This window comes from Pavona decussata, unplaced genomic scaffold, assembly GCF_977016875.1.
Source record: "Pavona decussata unplaced genomic scaffold, jaPavDecu1.1 SCAFFOLD_237, whole genome shotgun sequence".
Lineage (NCBI taxonomy): Eukaryota > Metazoa > Cnidaria > Anthozoa > Scleractinia > Agariciidae > Pavona > Pavona decussata.
This window is the reverse complement of record NW_028145642.1, coordinates 1,311,766-1,329,560: the sequence shown is the minus strand read 5'-3', so window position 1 is coordinate 1,329,560 and position 17,795 is coordinate 1,311,766. Positions and strand designations below refer to the sequence as shown.

General features: G+C 40.8%; 1 protein-coding gene and 1 pseudogene across 2 annotated transcripts; one reads left to right on the top strand and one right to left on the bottom strand.

Moving 5' to 3' along the window:
• Positions 1-5,681: 5,681 nt before the first annotated feature.
• On the bottom strand, positions 5,682-7,358 carry LOC146457812 (uncharacterized; annotated as a pseudogene). Its single transcript, XR_014858394.1, has 3 exons — positions 7,047-7,358; positions 6,253-6,373; positions 5,682-5,929 (listed from the first exon to the last, which is right to left on the bottom strand). The product of XR_014858394.1 is annotated as an uncharacterized LOC146457812 (transcript).
• A 1,669-nt stretch (positions 7,359-9,027) lies between these two features.
• On the top strand, positions 9,028-10,027 carry LOC146457811 (uncharacterized). The gene is made up of 3 exons (XM_085091553.1): positions 9,028-9,047; positions 9,232-9,364; positions 9,938-10,027. Exons 1-3 carry the CDS (start codon positions 9,028-9,030, stop codon positions 10,025-10,027), a joined length of 243 nt encoding a protein of 80 aa, XP_084947679.1.
• Positions 10,028-17,795: the final 7,768 nt, after the last annotated feature.

Genomic DNA, 17,795 nt, shown 5'->3' with positions numbered 1-17,795 from the left:
GACCACGGCTCTAAGTTTTCTGTTTCTTCTTCTTCTTGGGAAGACTCCGTTCCTTGACTAGAAACTTCGCTTTCTTGGGAGAAATCGCTTTCTTCACTGTCTTCATCATTTCCAGCACCTTGTTGCAGGTATAAGGTATAGTTTGTGCTCGTCATCTTTGGTTTGAACCGCACGCCTTCTGACAGGAAACTAAACTTCAGAAAGTAACGCGTCTGTTTTATAGAAAATTGATGAAGGCGGGGTTACTAAGCGTTCTCCTTCATAAATAAAAGAAGACCAGAAAGGCCATAACCAGGCCAAACACAGGCCTGAAAGGCCATAACCAGGCCTGAAAGGTCAAAACCACGCCAAAAGGGACAAAAGGAGACGAACGGGCCATTTCTAGTCATGTGTCTTTATTTTTCTCAGACACACGCGTGGGTGTCGCACGTCGCTAAGTTTTAATTGCCTTACAAGCTCTCTGTGATAATTCCCTTGTTCCGTTCATGGTTTTGAAACAGGTCGCTAATAGTTTCCGATATTCAATTTCAATATCACTATTCTACATTTTTCCGAGGGTGTTTGGGGTACCAACAGTAAACTTGCTGGCCATGTTGTTAAGGAACTGACGGTCTGAAAATCGAAGTGGACGAAGATTTCGCATCAAATAGCTTGCGTCTAGCCGGTTCAGGTATTGTTATAGACACTGACTCTGGGACTACCCAATCAGGGTAGGTATTGGATATGACTTATTGTTTCTCAAACAAAAGACACACGAGATAATTCACATGCAAATTTTAGAGCTCGAGTCAAACATTTGTTAAATATAATTAGTGACTCACGCGGTGTAAAGATGAATAAAACTTTATTTCACTCAAAAACTTTAAAAATCTTTCAAAGGATCTCAAGACAGCTCTATGTCCACACAGACGGTAATGCAATATTTTTAATTAGAACAAACAGGAAGATCTTGGTTCCTTATATTATTAAGCATAGCAATACATTTTGATCTGCGTAAATCTCGTGCAAAAGCTCTAGAATAAGAAGATAACTGTTAATCTCTTGCTATCTCTTCATGTTCTTCGGGGCTGATGACATAACCTTCAAAAGGTACGTGTTTGCCTTCAATATGTCTTTCATATAAAACCTTTAACACTTGGAAACTTTCGGGATGATGGCCGTCATCACTTGCGTACTTGAAATACGCCTGACGCAGCAAATTGTCTTTCTCTAAACAAAGTGTAGGATCTGGGTCGTCTCGACAGTCTTCTTTCATTTTTTGGACATAAAACTTGTAAGATTCCCATACTTCGTCCATCCATTTTCTGTATCTAAGACCGTGAAATATTTTAGGACTTCCTAGACTGTTGAATCCATTGTCACCATTAAAAATCCTTCGTCATATTTGCGTGCATGGCGCTGGCGCTGAATAAGTCCTTTCTGTTTAACCTCTTGGCGATGATTTTCAAACATCTCCTTTATCTCTCTATAAGGATGGAATCTTGTGAACCGTGGCTTAGGTGAATATAAGAGCCGCTCCTTGATAGCATGCGATATTGTCTGGTCTATCCACATGAAAAAGTTACACTCTTTTTTGTGGCACGTCAGAAACATGCGATCCTGGCTCCAGGGTTGTTTACTTTTTCTCAATGCTAGTTTGTTAGAGCAATCACAGACCAACTGAGCTGCATACTTTTTCACATCAGAGTGTGTATGATGGCGATACGCTCTATGTACTCTTTCCATTCTGAAGCAGGGGCAAACATAAAGCACATTTTCTCGGGACAGTAAACATAGCTATATCTTTGCGCTTTTTCTACCAATTCCAACGTTGAGCGGAGATGAAACGGGCAGAACTGACCGGGTAAGGAACTTGCTTTATCTTCTGTCAACAGAGGTGTAGCGGCCGATTCGACTTGCATGTTTGGAACCATCCTAAATTAATACAATCGTAGAAAAAAGCAGTAGGACTATGAAATTCCAATGGTGGAGTGACGCCATGGCTGGTGTGTTCGGTTTCATTCCTTCATAACAATCGACATAGACATAACCAATCAGAGTGCCTCCTCAAAAAGAGGCAACCAATAAACGCATTTGTTTTTTAGAGACAACCAATCCTGGTAGTAAGAATAAATAATGATGTCACCTAACGGACAGTAATGAGATGCCTCAGCACTGTACTGAGATGCCTCAGCATTGTAATAAGATGCCTCAGCACTGTAATGAGATGCCTCAGCACTGTAATGAGATGCCTCAGCTTTCCCTCAGCTTTTCCTCAGCATTTCCTCAGCATTTTTCCGGCCTCAGTGGTCCCTATATTACTACTATGGCCTGAAGACAAGAAAGATGCCCTGGCACTGACTCACCCTTACTTCAGCATGCGCGACGAACTAACCGTCCAAGATGGGCTGATCTTCAAAGGGAACGCAGTTGTGATTCCAAGGAATCTTCGAGCAGACATGAAGGCGAAGATTCACTCGTCCCACCTCGGAGTAGAAGCATGTCTGAGGCGAGCACGTGAATGTATCTACTGGCCAGGCATGTCTGCAGAAATGAAACAGCACATTTCCGCGTGTGAAACGTGTAGAGAACTCGACACCATGTCGCACGCCAAAGAGACCCTGATGTCTCACGAGGTCCCATCTCGCCCTTGAGAAAAGATTGCCACAGACATCTTTACCCTAGATGGCAAAGATTACTTAGTCACGGTAGACTATTACAGCAATTTCTGGGAGGTGGACAGGTTGCTAAACACCAAAGCCAGCACCACCATCCTGAAGCTGAAAAGTCACTTCGCCCACTATGGCATACCGGACCAAGCGATCAGCGACAGTGGCCCGCAATTTACATCTGACGAGTTTGCAGAATTCGCAAGAACGTGGGATTTTGAACATCTAACCAGCAGTCCTGGAAATAGCAAAGCTAATGGCAAGGCCGAGTCTGGGGTGAAGACAGCCAAACACATCCTGAAAAAGTCCATCAAGGCTGGAACCGACCCATACCTTGCCATACTCGACTACAGAAACACGCCTACACAAGGAATGACAACCAGCCCAGCACAACGTTTGATGAGCTGAAGAACCAAGACACTCCTTCGTACGTCTCAGAGTTTACTACTACCCAAGACCATAAATCTGGAAAGTGAGAAGAAAGAGCTGCGACAACACCAACAGATCCAAGCAAAGTACTACAACCGGTCAGCAAAAGATCTACCCAGCCTCTCGGAAGGTGACGTAGTCAGAATGAAGCCATTTAAGCTTGGCGACAAGTCTTGGCGCAAAGCCCAAGTTACTGCAAGGCTTGACGAGCGATCGTATACCATTGAGACGGACAACGGAGCAGTCTACTGCAGAAACCGCCAGCATCTGCGAAAAACGTCTGAACCGCCAGCTGAACCTCCAATTGCAGAGCCAGAACTGGACATGGCCAGCGCAGGTGAAGAAGCGACTACTACTACAGCGGTTACGCCCTGCCAAAGCAGCACCCCTCAACAGTCACCCCCTCGAGTGGTGAACATCCCTGAACAGTGTCGGAGGTCAGAGCGAATCAGGAAGAGCCCGGCATACCTCAAGGACTATGTCTGTGACTAGACTCATATGACTTGAAGTTTTTCGTTACTGTTGTCATAGTGATTAGCACTTATCGTTTATTGATTGTCTTACTTCGAATTTACTGATCTGACAGATTTGTCTGATGGACTCATTGATTCTGAACTCAAATGACATTGACAATTTTTCATTTTTTGAAAGGGAGGATGTTACAATATGTATGTGATTAGTATTAATGATTAACTAGACTAGGACCGAGTTACATACCGATGTCGTGTAGAACGCTGGATACTGATCAATGGTGGATTAAACTGAGCATGAAACAAGGATCATTAAAAATACTCACTGGGCGTGGTCTAATGTCAATTTTATTGGCGAATCATACAAAAAAACACTTCATGCAAGGAAACAATAGACAATCAACACTCTTTCAAGTGATCAATACTTTTTAAAAACAAAGTTCAGTGTCAATTTGTAACTTAACGGTATAATATACGTAACATTGTGTAAAAGTACTATACAATAAATTGTCCTCTACTCTTCTATGGTGTACAGTGCTCTATTTCTATGACTTACAGTTCACAACAGAATATTCCATTCCGCATTTCATAGTTGTTACGCTCAATGTTCAATGTCAAATGGCTGAAGAACAAGTTAATTAAAGAGGAATTTCTTGCTAAAGAGTGAAGCATATTCAAAACAAACTTTTTTTAGGGTTCGTGATATGGTCCTGTACTTCACCACATTGCGGACATCTGAAAAACGTTAACTATATTAAACGGCCGAGTATCAGCTTACAGTAGCTTTGCACATGTTATTTCTTGATAGTGATGCTGGATCGCATTTAAAACACAATAAAACACCACATAAAATAACATATGGCTTACTTTCCATTCAAGGGTGGCCGCTTAACACAGGTAAAAATAACAAAGAAAGACAAACATAGGACTGCCACAGGGTGGCCGCGGCTGCTTAACAGAGGTGGCCGCCTAATACAGGTAACAAATACAGCGTTTGTATGAGCAAACAATCGGGACTTTAAAAACTGGCCGCTTAATACAGGGCCGTTATATACAGGTTCGACTGTACACAGTTAGAGTGCTGACTACAGACAATAGGAACCCACCTCAAAGCAAGGAAACAAATTCTAATTGCATGGATGTACTGTCCATCAAAACTTGAAAGCTGCCAGGTTCTCATGATCAGATCAGAGGGAGGTTGAGTAACTAATTGTTACATGATCTAATATTGTTTCTTTCCCTTTCTTTGACAGGCTGTGTGAATTATAAAAATTATTAACCTCAACTGATTAAAACTCGACCAGAAAAGAAGTGACAAACCCATTGTCCATAATTTTAATACTTAGTACAATTTATTATGCCAGGCACACAGGGTCACACAAAAACTACAGCTGTGTGTTGGAATAAAAATTGGCATTTCAATCACACCTTTGAAAAGAGCTCTTTTAAGAAAGCTTCTTCCAAAAATTAACTTTTGTCTCACAGGGTCTTAAAAAAAAACCAGGCAACTTAATGAAGATTTGATATTTCATCAGATTCTCAAAAACCTCATCTCTCTCATGCAGTCACATCTGAGACTTCAAAATTCAAATTTCATACTGTGAGCTGAATTTAACACTCATATCACAACAAACCAACATTTCATTTCTCCAATTAAAATTCCTTGACTTGTCCAGGCTTGGAATGCCAATATCAAATTCAATGACTTTCTATTGACCGTGTGAACCCTGTAGAGGGCACAAACTAAGGCCTTGATAACTGGTAAAATACATGTACAATTGGACTTGAGTTTTTTTCCCTAAAAGAACAAACACTGGGCTACATGTAGGACTAATAATATTTTTAAATTTTGGTTGTTTAACATTTATTAAAGCTTGCATACTTTATTCATCAAGCACTAGCCCCAATTGCAAATGGGATTCCTGGATCAACATGCAAATCATTGCAGGCAAGATAAATTTTCCTCCGAAAACACATGGTTTGAATAGCTAGATAAAGTCAGTTTACTTGATTATTTCTAGTGACTATTTTGAGTTCATGACAAATTTCAAGTTAACCTGCCTAGTCAATAAGTGCATATTAAGAAATCAAACAAACTAAAGGCATTCCAGGATACAGTCAACCCTAGGCCTACAAGTTACTGATTTTCCCTATAATGGCTTCAGCTTAATGATATCATTTCTTGAAGGCTTTGAGCAGTTGCCTGCAATTTTCAAGTAAGCTTGGTCTAGAAGAACTTTTGCAACAAGACGAATTAAATCACGTTTGTCTTTACACTTGCTGGCATTTTTTAAATGTAGCTGCTTCACAGAAGACTGCAGTTGGCTCTTGACACATCGGAGATCTTGATGGCATTATAGGCTACGCAGATTACTGTGTTGACTGTGGTGTCCGGGAGACCCGAAACAAATATACAAATAATTCACAACCATGACTTTAAATATAGTAGCCATGTCTCACAAGTGCCCAATACACTTGACATTTTCAGGAGTTGTCAACATGAATTATTTAGAAGGGTTCCTTTGTTTTATAAAGCTACATTGGCATTACTGAAAAAAAAGGATAGGTATACTAGACCACAAGCATATGGCAACATTAACACATTTATCATGTAAAAAAACATACCTTCTTCTTCATCTGATACTTCCTCTGTATCCCCTGAAGACTCCTCTTCATCTGCAACACTCAAATTTGTACTTTGCAACTGTTACTTTCAGTTCCAGTACTGCTGCTTTCAGTTCCACTGCTACCACTTTCACCAGTTACTGTAGCTTTAGGGCTTCCATGATCAGTGTCAGTTTTTCGTTTCAAAGTTCTTTTATCAGCCTGCATTTGAAAAAGTGCTTATTCAATGGTATGCAATGTATCGCAAATTGTTTATTTCCAGCATGGTGATGTATTAATAACGTCTATCTTGGATTTGATTATTTCTTTTTTCTACCCCATTGAGGATATATGTGAAATTGGACATACTACAGTGTAAATCATTAACAAACTACCTAAAATTTCTTAATTTCAAAAATACCCCAAATGAAACAAGTGTTGTCAACAAAAATGTAGCAGGGAGGGATGGGGCATGGTTTGATCATCTCCCATGATCAAGAAAGACTGGTGACAAGTAATACCTTATTGAGTTTCTGATTGTGCATATACCGTAAATCTTCCATTAAGGCCCCTCAGTTTTTGGAGTAGAAAAAAATTATTAAGCCCCCCTTCTTTTCTTCACAACCAAAACAATAAACAACAGACTGTAATATTGGTACATTTGTACCATTCCAATCTGGGCATGATTTCACATACACAGTGCTTGAGCTTTGGGGGAAATATAACCAGTACTTGTACTAAAAATAATATAGTTACGGTTATCAATGAGTGGCAAACTGCTAGCGTTTTGCTAAATTATAATAAGCCCCCCCTCCCTCCTCAAATGCGCTTGAAATAAGCCTCCCTAGGGGGCTTAATAGAGGTATGTGTCAATGAAATGTGATTGGCTGCTCACCATAGTGTAGTCATGCCCACTCCTTTGATGCCTTCTTCACTTGTTTAGTACATCCAGTATGTGCTGCTTTATACCGTTTCAGCCAAAGTTCAAAGGCTCAAATGAGCAGTCTGGAACAAGTTTTTCCACAAGCTGATTTAATTGCTCCAATGCCACTTTGGTAGTTTTGAATTTGGGCAAATCATTCTCTGGCCTTTTCCTTATACCTGCCGCTCTGATTGCTTTTTTCCTGAAAAGGAAAGATTCAAATAGGCCATTATTATTCATGCAGAGTCCCAGTCTCCCTTGATTCCATGTGTGTGAATGTGCCATGTTTTAAAGACGATTTCACATCCTTGTAGATGTCAAGGCTCTAGTTCGACGTTGTACATCAAAAAGGCAGGGTTAAAAGCAACGCTTTTTGTTCTTTTTATGATATTTATTATGGAGATCATGGGATTTATCTGTTTTATTTATTTTTCTTGTTATGAATTATGAAGTTTTTCTGGTCCAATCAAACAGGCTTCAGACGAACACTCCCGGCAAGAATCCCCCCCTCCCCCACATACACTTGCATGTCTGTATTAAAAGCTGATGAAATCGCCTGAAGAAATTCCTTTCATCAAAATTATAAAGAATACGAGTCTTACTCACTTGGTCTTGTAGATCCTTCGATTAATTTTGTTTACTTCCATTAGCTGAGATCTCGAGGGTTTCTTTTTTGTACTACAGTACTAGTGATCATACAGCTGCGAGACTCATTAACATCGACAGCAGTATTGACAAGTTTGGTCAGTTTGAGTTAATCCGAAACGGTCATTAGCCCACAGGCTTCGTATTGCTGCTTGGTTGGCCCTTTGGCGAGCATCGTGGCATTTCCAGCTATTTTTTGTTCCGTTTCAGTAGGATATAAACAAGCGGTAAGGAAAACGTATTTTCCAGAGTACAGATAATAATGTAATCTTTTTAAGCTTAAGCTTAAGCTTAAAAAAACGGCCAAAACGTAAATAAAAAACTGAACTGAGATTCTCGTGAACACAACAATAAGTCAAGTGTAATTTTTCCGGTCAAGGTAAAGAAAGCATAAGACGCAACACAGATAACCTGTATGACAGTAAAGCTAAACTACTTGTAGCTAAAATATGTGTACGCTTACAGGCAGTCGCGGCCGCCATCTTTGTGATTCATTCTGCAAGATTTCGGCGCCCGGGCCCGTCTATAAAAAGACTGCAGGATTCCTAGGACCTCTTAAAAACCTACTTTGTAAAACGTGATGTAAATATCTTCAGCTCGCATGTTGTAAATGTTTCCTAGATTAAAATTCACAGCATTTTTTTTTACCTTTACAATTTCGTTTTTTTTTTTCCGCGCCAAAACTAACATGCAAACCAGCGACACCTGAACCATCTGAGGAAGAGCCAAGCAAGTTGTTTTCACAGTAACAAAGGGATACAGACTTTAACCGCTTCATAGTTCATTCACAGAATGCAACAATGTAAGTCAAACTGAATTGAGGGACTGCATTAAAAACAAAGTTTAATTTCAGGTCACATTCAAGCAGAAAGATTTTACATGTACAAATGGCACGAAATTATAAGCTTACAACTTACCCTCGAACTTCTCAGCAATGTCAACTAAAAAATCTTTTTCGATAAACTTCTTTACGTCTTTAACACTCATTTCCTGCACGGGGCCCTTTTTGGTTCTCTCCACCAAGCGTCCACCGAAAACAACAGACCGCCTCCACAATAACAAATATTCCCCACAACTGCATGAACACTGACTGGTCTTCCGCGCCTCGTGCAAGGCTTGGTGACGTCAACGTCATAGGAAGTTGTGATTGGTTCACATAAGAAAGGGCGTGATGTTATTTTTGTGCAGGAAATTTTTTTTCTAGCTTATGCGTTTTTTATTCGTGAAATATGGCCGCTAAAAAGCAGGGCGTACCAAATCGATGATCGATGACAATCGATGCCAATTAATCGATTGATATTTATAATCGATGAACAATCGATCGTCCAGGTTTGTGTGATTATCGATTGTCATCGATTATCAATATCAATCGATCAATTGGCATCGATTGTTATTGATTATCAATATCAATCGATTAATTGGCATCGATTGTCATCGATTATCAATATCAATCGATTAATTGGCATCGATTCTTTAACAATTTTCATCTATTGGTTATTATTGTTATTTTCAGTCATGATTTCCAAAGGCAGAGTCTCTTGATGGAGCTGGCAGCAATGGACACGGTATATAAAGCGTCAAAAGGGCTGCCGACAAGCTCGATGATCGAGCCTCTGACGTCGTCACTGGGCCTCGAAAAAGACCAGGTATTATGATGTTTTATAAACGTAAAATGAGTGCTAAAATTAGTAAAATTTACCTCTCGGCTTGGATCGTTTCACATTGTTTTCATTGTCAAGTATCCAACCAGCTTTCACTTGATGAACCGCCTCCCTTGAATGCCGTTTTAGCATCCAAACAGCTTTATGGGTTTTCTGCGGATAACTTAGAGTCACTTGACAAGCACCGCATCTTAAACTGCTTTCAAAGTTGTCTGGCGAAGAAATCGAACATCCCAAAGAATTAAGCTGCTTCAGGATAGTATTAAGGCTCGTGTGAGGTGCACCAAAGGTATTCAAAATCGGCAGAAAAAGGATAACCAGAAGGGAAATTCTTATTGAAGTCATGACTGAAAAATCAGCTACACCTTCCCTACACGTGGGTGAGTTGGTGTTACCCAAGTGTCTGTGCGTGCTTGCACCACGCCAGTGACTATTGTAGTTGCGGCCAGGGTCACTGTTGCGCAGAGTGTAAAAAAAAAAAAACTGAAAAAAGTAGGATTTATGCTAATGGGAATAATTTCATAATAACTAAAGCATATTGTTTTTTTTCTTCTACAGGTATCCACCTGGTTTCAAAATCACTGCCCCTTGGAGAGAACCAAGGCGTATACACCAGGGCAGTATGCGCTGGAAGAGGATACTAGTTAAACCAGATTTGTAATGCAGCTGACGCTGAACTGAGAATGAACTGGAATGAATAAAGAGATAAAATACAAAACATGCGTAATCATTTGTGAATTTATTTTATTCATGTTTTATTGTGTTTAATTACAGTTATGTTTATGATTTAAAACTTCCAAAGCAACACATTGTTGAGCTGATTGTTGTATTTTGACTGTGTTGTACGCTAGCTGTTCTACGTCACACGCAATCTCAGCTCGGTGTAATTTTCAGAATTCTGGATAGAACTGACTGGTATTACTGACAATTCCATGTTCTCAGCGTGTGGGCAGAGACCTGTTGGAATACTAAGAAAAATAAATTAAAAGTTTTGCATCGGATCTAGGTACGACGCAACCATTGCGTAGTTAACTAACATACATCGATTGGCATCGATTGATCGATTGCTTTTCCGATCATCGATTTTCATCGATTGGGTATGCCCTGTAAAAAGCGAAGGTTGGAGCCTGAACTTTAGTCCAGAAATGACATCGCTAGTTGCTTTTGTTCAGAGTTACCATTCAGGCACATTCATTGTCCTTGCTCTAAGTGTGATGATATTGCAGTTGCATGATCCGTCGATAATAGTCATTGGAAGACACAAAAGGATATCGATAAAATCCGTGGGTGAGCTTAGTTAGGCATCGTTGAAGAGCGATAAAACTTCAAATGCTACAATGTGCTTGAACACTGTTCTTCCTAATTATTTCCTTAGCTTAAAGGCCAATTTATCAGTCTTGTAAGTATTTTTTGCACCTGGAGCACAAAGGCTCACTGTTTTGTTCGTAGCAGCATGTATTAGGTAAGCTTATAAACATTGCTTTTTTCCCAAACAATGGAAGATCGAAGTTGAGATCTCAACGACTCTGGAATCGCCGATGAAATTATCTCTTCTACATCTGCTAGGGATGACTTTATACACAAGACAAATGCATCCATAGATAATGTTATAACTAGCGGAAACGATTTATGCATTACTGTAGACACTGCTCATAGTGATTTGACATCTGAAAATTGTAATACCATCCCATGTTCACCAGTTTCAATGGAATCTGACGCCTCTATAGAGAGTGATGCCTATATTGATGAAGACACTGAAATAACCATTGCCATACTAAAAGCTTTGAATTTAACTGATCAAATGCAAGGATCAATCTCCGATTTCGAAGACATCCTCCAATTTGCTAAGGAGTTGTATTGTAGAAATGACAGTCATTTAGATGAAAAGTGGCTCCGACATTGGCAAGAGACGCAATCAGTTCTCAAAAGGTGTGGATACAAAGCCCCTAAAGAATTTTTTATCTGTCTGGATGACAGCCATTATTCACAGTGGGATGTCATGGAAAGTGCTGAGGCAAAGTGCAGACATTGCAGAAAGAAAGGCACTATCAAATACTATTACTTGGGTATCTCCAACAAAATTCAAATGTGGTGTGCAAACCATACCATGTGCAAGAAAATGATGGCGCATTGGGATGAGAAAGAGCATTGGATACAAGGTGAAGGTGCAAACTTCACACTGAAGGAGATCTGGAATGGTGAAAGATTCAACGAGCTCAAATGGTTTTGGAACCCAGATTCCCACTGGATGCTACCTGTGAAATGTCAATACTGTGATAACGTAATAAGTGTCGATGAGATCAAGGCATTTCCAAAAGAAGAGGACAGGCACATAATCACATGTCCTGAATGTGGAGCAAGGTGGGAGCACACACCATCCTATGCTCGAGGTGACCCCTGCAACATCGCACTTATTGGACACTGGGATGGGTGGCAACCCTTTGGATACCCTGGAGCACATCTATCATTTTCTATCTTGCAGAACATTGTCTTTGTTATATTTCAGTACAAAGCAGTCACTTGCCCTGCATGTGATTATCGAGTTGTTTCCATATAATACTAAATTAAAACTGTTCTACACCTTATTTATATTAACAGGTGCAATAGAGTGAACATTGCAAACATGGCTAAAGCTGAACGGAGGAATACTTACCAGGTGTATGTAGTGGGATTCGCTCCCTGGACCTTTCCTGCATCCTCTTGTCAGTGACATTGAAAACATCTTCATTAATGGTAGGAAACCATGTACTTAACTGGTTATTTGTGCCTTTCAAATCTTAAAAATGTAAATAGTGTAATAATAGCTATAATTCAGTAGCTATTAATACATGTATATCAGAATAATGTTATAGCGCATAATTTTACTAAACCTAATTTTGTCATGTATATAAGAAGAATGCATTGTTAGACAAAACTGATTGATTAGTAGATCCAAGATCTACTTTCAAACCATGAGTGAATTGTCGTTTTTTTTTTAACAATTTTTATTTGCATACATGACATGATATTTACAAAACTGAGCACTATTAACATTACTTATAATACACAGAGTACAAACCACAATGACTATATCTACATTGTTAACAATACTTACTATACTTACAAAACTAAAAGTGCTTACAATGTTCACACTACTTACGGGAATAACACTCTGTCTTTTAGTGAACACTTTTTCTTATTTTTACTAACAAAACATTACTTTACATCAAATACAATTTTTACAAATTTTACAGTGATTCCGTACAAAATGATCAAGCTAGAAAGCAACTGCTAAAGATTCTTACTAAATTAAAAGAAAAAAATATATATTTATGTAAAGCAATTTTTAAGGAAGAAGAAATGCCCGTCTAAGTTTAAATTTTGACAAACACTTATTAGCGACAGCAATCTGTTGTAGAGTCTGAATTTTATCGGAAAGTCGTAAAAGGAAGCTTTGGAAGCTCAGTACACCCCCGCCTTTGCTTGTACAGAAGATGTTGTATTTTGCTATGAGTATTGAGTAGTTTAAAGCCTGCCAATATGAAGATTTTTCGAAAAAGCCGTAAAGTATATTACTTTGATTTAAAGAAAGCTTGTCATGGGTCCTCTCTAGCCACCAGTCTTGAAATGTATTCTAGAAGGAGTGCACTTTGGTGCAGAGGACGAACAAGTGGTATAAGGTTGGTCTCTCATTTTTGTATCGAGGACAGATGTCACTTTCGGCTATTCCATCGCGGTGTAAGCTAAATTGGGTGGGTAGTATGTTATGTATAATTTTATACTGAAACATCACTAGTTTGACCTCTTTTGTAATTTTAAACGGTAACTGGTATACTTTTTCAAGTGTTTTTTCGGTAAAGCCATGTCTCAAAATTTTATTTTGGGAGGTTGGTGGTTCAAAGAATTTCATTTCTAGAGTCCACCTCCCCATTCATTTTCCCATGTGGATGTGCATAAATTAGTGCTGTAGCACTCCTGCAGGAATATGAAATCTTGTTTTTGTTTATGTAACCACCGAAAAAGTAAACGACGTTTCACAGACTTGTTTAGACCTCTGACATTTAACGACAGGCATTTTAAATCAAGGGAATTAAAATCAACGATTTTTTCTGAAGGTGCGAGCAACAGGCCCGGGTGACGGAGAACGCAAAGCTTCCAAAGGCAATTTTTTGCGAGCAGTTTTTTCGGTAACTAAAGATTCAATTAAGCAATCGCATAAAAAGGGAAACGATGGAAACACGAGTAGCAAGAATCTTATCGTATTATAAAGTACAAAACAAACATGAACATAAATAACACAGCAACTTACATACAGACTAAGCCTCACAAACATATCAAACTACAGTGAAACCTTGATCGGTGTCCGGGAATAGCCAAAGCGGGTTCCAGGTTAAAATCTGGGCAGAAGCAACCGTAAATTTCTGTTGATGGAAATTAAGGGGCAGTGGGACGAAAATCGTGTGGAATGTTGGTAACATTGAAAGCTTCTTTGTTGATGTAGAGGGTTCGGTTGATAACTTTAGCGTCACATCTGTTGTAGTTTTGTAGTTTTATTTTAGAACATTAACTCAACCTGATAGATTGGCAAACAAACATGGCTGGCTCTCCAAAGCACGAGGTCCATCACACAAGTTATATCATGTATCATTCACGAAATGTCCTTATAACAAAACATACTATAAGTAAGAGTCACGAAACGTCTATTGGCATAACATAACATGTCCCCGTTTAAGATGGTTTTAGAACCAAAAGGGTAGAATATTAAACCATTGGCTGAAAAATCATTGTCATTCCAATCAATCAATCATGAAGTCTGAATCACATAAAGCGAAATAAAGTTCAAGAATAAACAAAGTCCGGTTGTCTCAGTGGCCTTATTTCACGTCCTGCACGTGATCTTGTCAGCATTGGTGTGAAATCCGATGGTAGGGGATTGGTCATTGCATCACTGGTCTTCGGCTTCTCCTTCAGAGTTACTTCCTTAGTGCTAGTGGCTGATGGTGATCTTGGCACAGTGTGTGATACATCTTTCAGAGAAGGTGCTGATTGTACTGGTTCTGTTACTTTAGAGACAGCTGGTGCTGTTACAGGAGGGGTCGGTGTTGGACCTGAATCTGACAGGTTCGCTCCATATCTCACAGGGATCTGCGGCTGAGGTCGCTGCTGTGCAATGGTGGCGAACCGCGGCTTAATGTCATGTCTGTTACGTCTCAGCCGTCGGTTGCTCTGATCGTTGATGATCCAGTATGAGTCTGGTGCAGCGTCTTTGGACTCAATGTACCCTGGTTTCCACTCCTCTGACTTGTCATCAGTAAACCAGATAGGCTGATCTGGAATATGGGTTTGGATGTCTTGCTTTGATGACTTTAAGTGCGCCGAGCGTTTATCACTGAGGTGAGCTTTTTGCTGATCAGTCAGTGGGGCTGGAATCATCGTCATGCTCAGGCGAGCGTTGATTCGTCTGTTGTAGAACAGCTCTGCAGGTGATGGTAAGGTGTCACTCACTGGAGTATCAAGGTAAGTTGTCAGGGCTTTAGTGATGTCAATGTCATTTGCACTCTTTTTCAAGATGTTTTCAACGGTGGCGATTGCTCTTTCTGCTCGACCGTTGCTTTGGTGATAGTGAGGACTGGATGTTATGTGCCCAATGTCAAGTTGTTCGCAAAAGCGCTGGAAGCTTGTAGACTTGAAGCATGGGCCATTGTCAGAGATAATTTTCTCAGGCAGTCCAAACTTCCTGAAGTTGTTGTTCAGCACTTTTGTCACTGCTTCGGTTGTCTCACTGTTAAGGTTATCATAGGTGACGAAGCCGGAAAAGTAATCAACTGTGACTAGGGCGTGTTGGCCCCGAAAGTTCAACAGATCCATTCCTACGATTTCCATTGGACGTGCTGCTGTGATCTGACGTTCTGAAGGTCTGGGCTTTTTGTTTCCATACTTTTGGCACTCATCACACTTCTGAATCATCTCTGTGATATCATCCTGCAGCTTAGGCCAGTACACAGTGCGTCTTGCACGTTGTAGTGTGGAGGTAAGACCTTGATGTGCATCATGCAGGCGATTGAGGGTTCCTCGTCTCAGACTTGTTGGGATGACAACTCTGTTCCCCTTCATGACAAGTCCATCGAGAACTGCTAATTCATCTCGGATACACCAGTAGAAATGCAGGTTCTCTGGTAGATCTTGCATGCTGTCTGGCCAGCCGGTGATAATGAGATCCGTCAGCTGAGTCAGGTTGGAGTCGGACTTAGTCTCCTCTTGAAGGGATTCGAGTCGATTTGGTTCCACCTTCAATATCTGAGTGATAGTGATGTCTAGGCCAGGGATCTCCTTAGCATCGGCCAGTTCAATCAAACGAGATAGTGTGTCGGCTAGAAGAACACTCTTTGATCCAACATACTTCACTTGGATGTCATACTTGGAGAGACGCAGGAGCATCCTCTGTAGTCTAGCTGGAGCGAGGCTGATTGGCTTTTGAAAGATTGACTGTAAGGGCTTGTGGTCTGTGTGTATGGAAACTTTCCGCCCAAACGTGTACGTGTGGAGCCTTTCACAGGCAAATAGAACAGCTAGCAGCTCCCGCTCTATGTTGGAATAGTTGGTTTCAGCAGGTGTTAGTGCTTTGCTGAGAAAACGTACAGGTTTCTCATCTTGGATAAGGACGGCGCCGAGGCCTTTCAAAGATGCATCGGTTTCGATGACAGCTGGTCTGTTTGGATCGTAGTGAGTAAGCTGAACAGCATTGACGATTTCATTCTTGATGGTGTCCAGTTCTTTTTGCATATCACTCGTCCATAAGAAATGTGTGTCACGCTTTAGCAGGCTTCGCATGAGATGCGTTTTCCTGGTCAGGTTTGGGATGAATGTAGACATGAAATTCACTGTACCCAGGAGGCTTTGTAACTCTTCCTTATCTTTCGGCGCAGCTAGCATTGCAATACTCTTGACTTTCCTTGGACACGGTTTAATGCCCTGTGGAGTGATGATGCGTCCGAAGTACTCAATTTGCTGTTTCTTGATGCAGCACTTGTCTGGGTTAAATTTTAGTCCTGCTTTGCATGCTCGCTCCACAGTCTCCAAAAGGTGGATGTCATGACGTGGCTCTGTGGACCCTTGTACCTTGACATCATCTGCACATGGGAACGTCCCAGGGATGCCAGAGAGAATTCGATCTATTTGCTCACAGAAGATTTCCGATGACGCTGAGAGCCCAAAGGGTAAGCGCACAAAGCAGTACTTCTTAAAGGGTGTGTTAAACGCAGTAAGAAGTTGACTCTGCTCATCAAGCTTTTTGGTCCAGTAGCCACTTTTTGCATCGAGGGTGGAGAAATACTGGCCATTTTTGAAGCTGTGCTGTGCGTCCTCCCAAGACGCAGTGTAATGGACATTACGGATCAAGTACTTGTTCAAGTTTCTTGGATCAAGGCACAGGCGGAGAGATCCATCTTTCTTGACGACAGTGACAAGATTGTGCACCCACTCAGTCGTTTCTGGGCAGGGTCGGATGATCCCTTCTTGCTCCATCTTGTCTAGCTCCTTTTTTAGTTGCGGCATGATGCTTTGTGGCACAGCACGGGGTGGTAGCTGAACCGGTTTTGCATCGAGTGAGAGCTTGAGGTGAACCTCACCTTCAAAGAGACCAACTTGACCGTCAAAGGTTTCTGGGAAGATCTGTTTCAGGTCTTGCAGGGGGTCACCTGTTTTCCTCCCCAGAGGCAGATGCTCTTTCCACTTCTGCTTAAGCTTGTGGTAGTCAGCTTCAGATTCATCAGTAATATGAACAGCCTCTACTTGGTTGGGTTCCAACGATATGCATTGCTGTAAGCACACAGGCGCAATAGTTACAAGCTTGAACTTCGTGCAAAATCCAAGACCAAGAATGAAAGCATATTCATGTTTGATGACGTAAAACTTGGCCTTAGCGGTGATGTCATTGCAGGTTACATTAACATCTACAGTTCCACAGTTCTGAAGGTCTGCTCCGGACATACCTCGAATGGTGGCATCACTGGGTTTTAGGTCTTTCATAGAGAGTCCAATTTGTGAAAGCATTGACGCTGGTATACAGCTCACCATTGCACCCGTGTCAACCTTGCCTTTAAGAGTTGGATTGTTATTGCCTTTCAAGTAAAATAGTACTGGAGCAAACACCTCACGTCATTCGTGGCTGTGTAAGGCATGAACTGATATGGCATTGAGATTGAAGTCATCATCGTATTCACTACTGTCCTGGTCATGTGAGAGGTCTACAGCGTGTTGGTGTTTGGATTTGTTTGGTCTTGATTTGCCTTGTCCTTTTTTCTGAAGACAAGCTCTCTCAAAGTGTCCTTGCTTACCACAGAAATTGCATGTTGCATCTTTCGCAGGGCACCTGTCACGGGGATGAACATCATCTTGGCACCATACACAGGACTTTTGTTCATGAGGCTTGTTACTT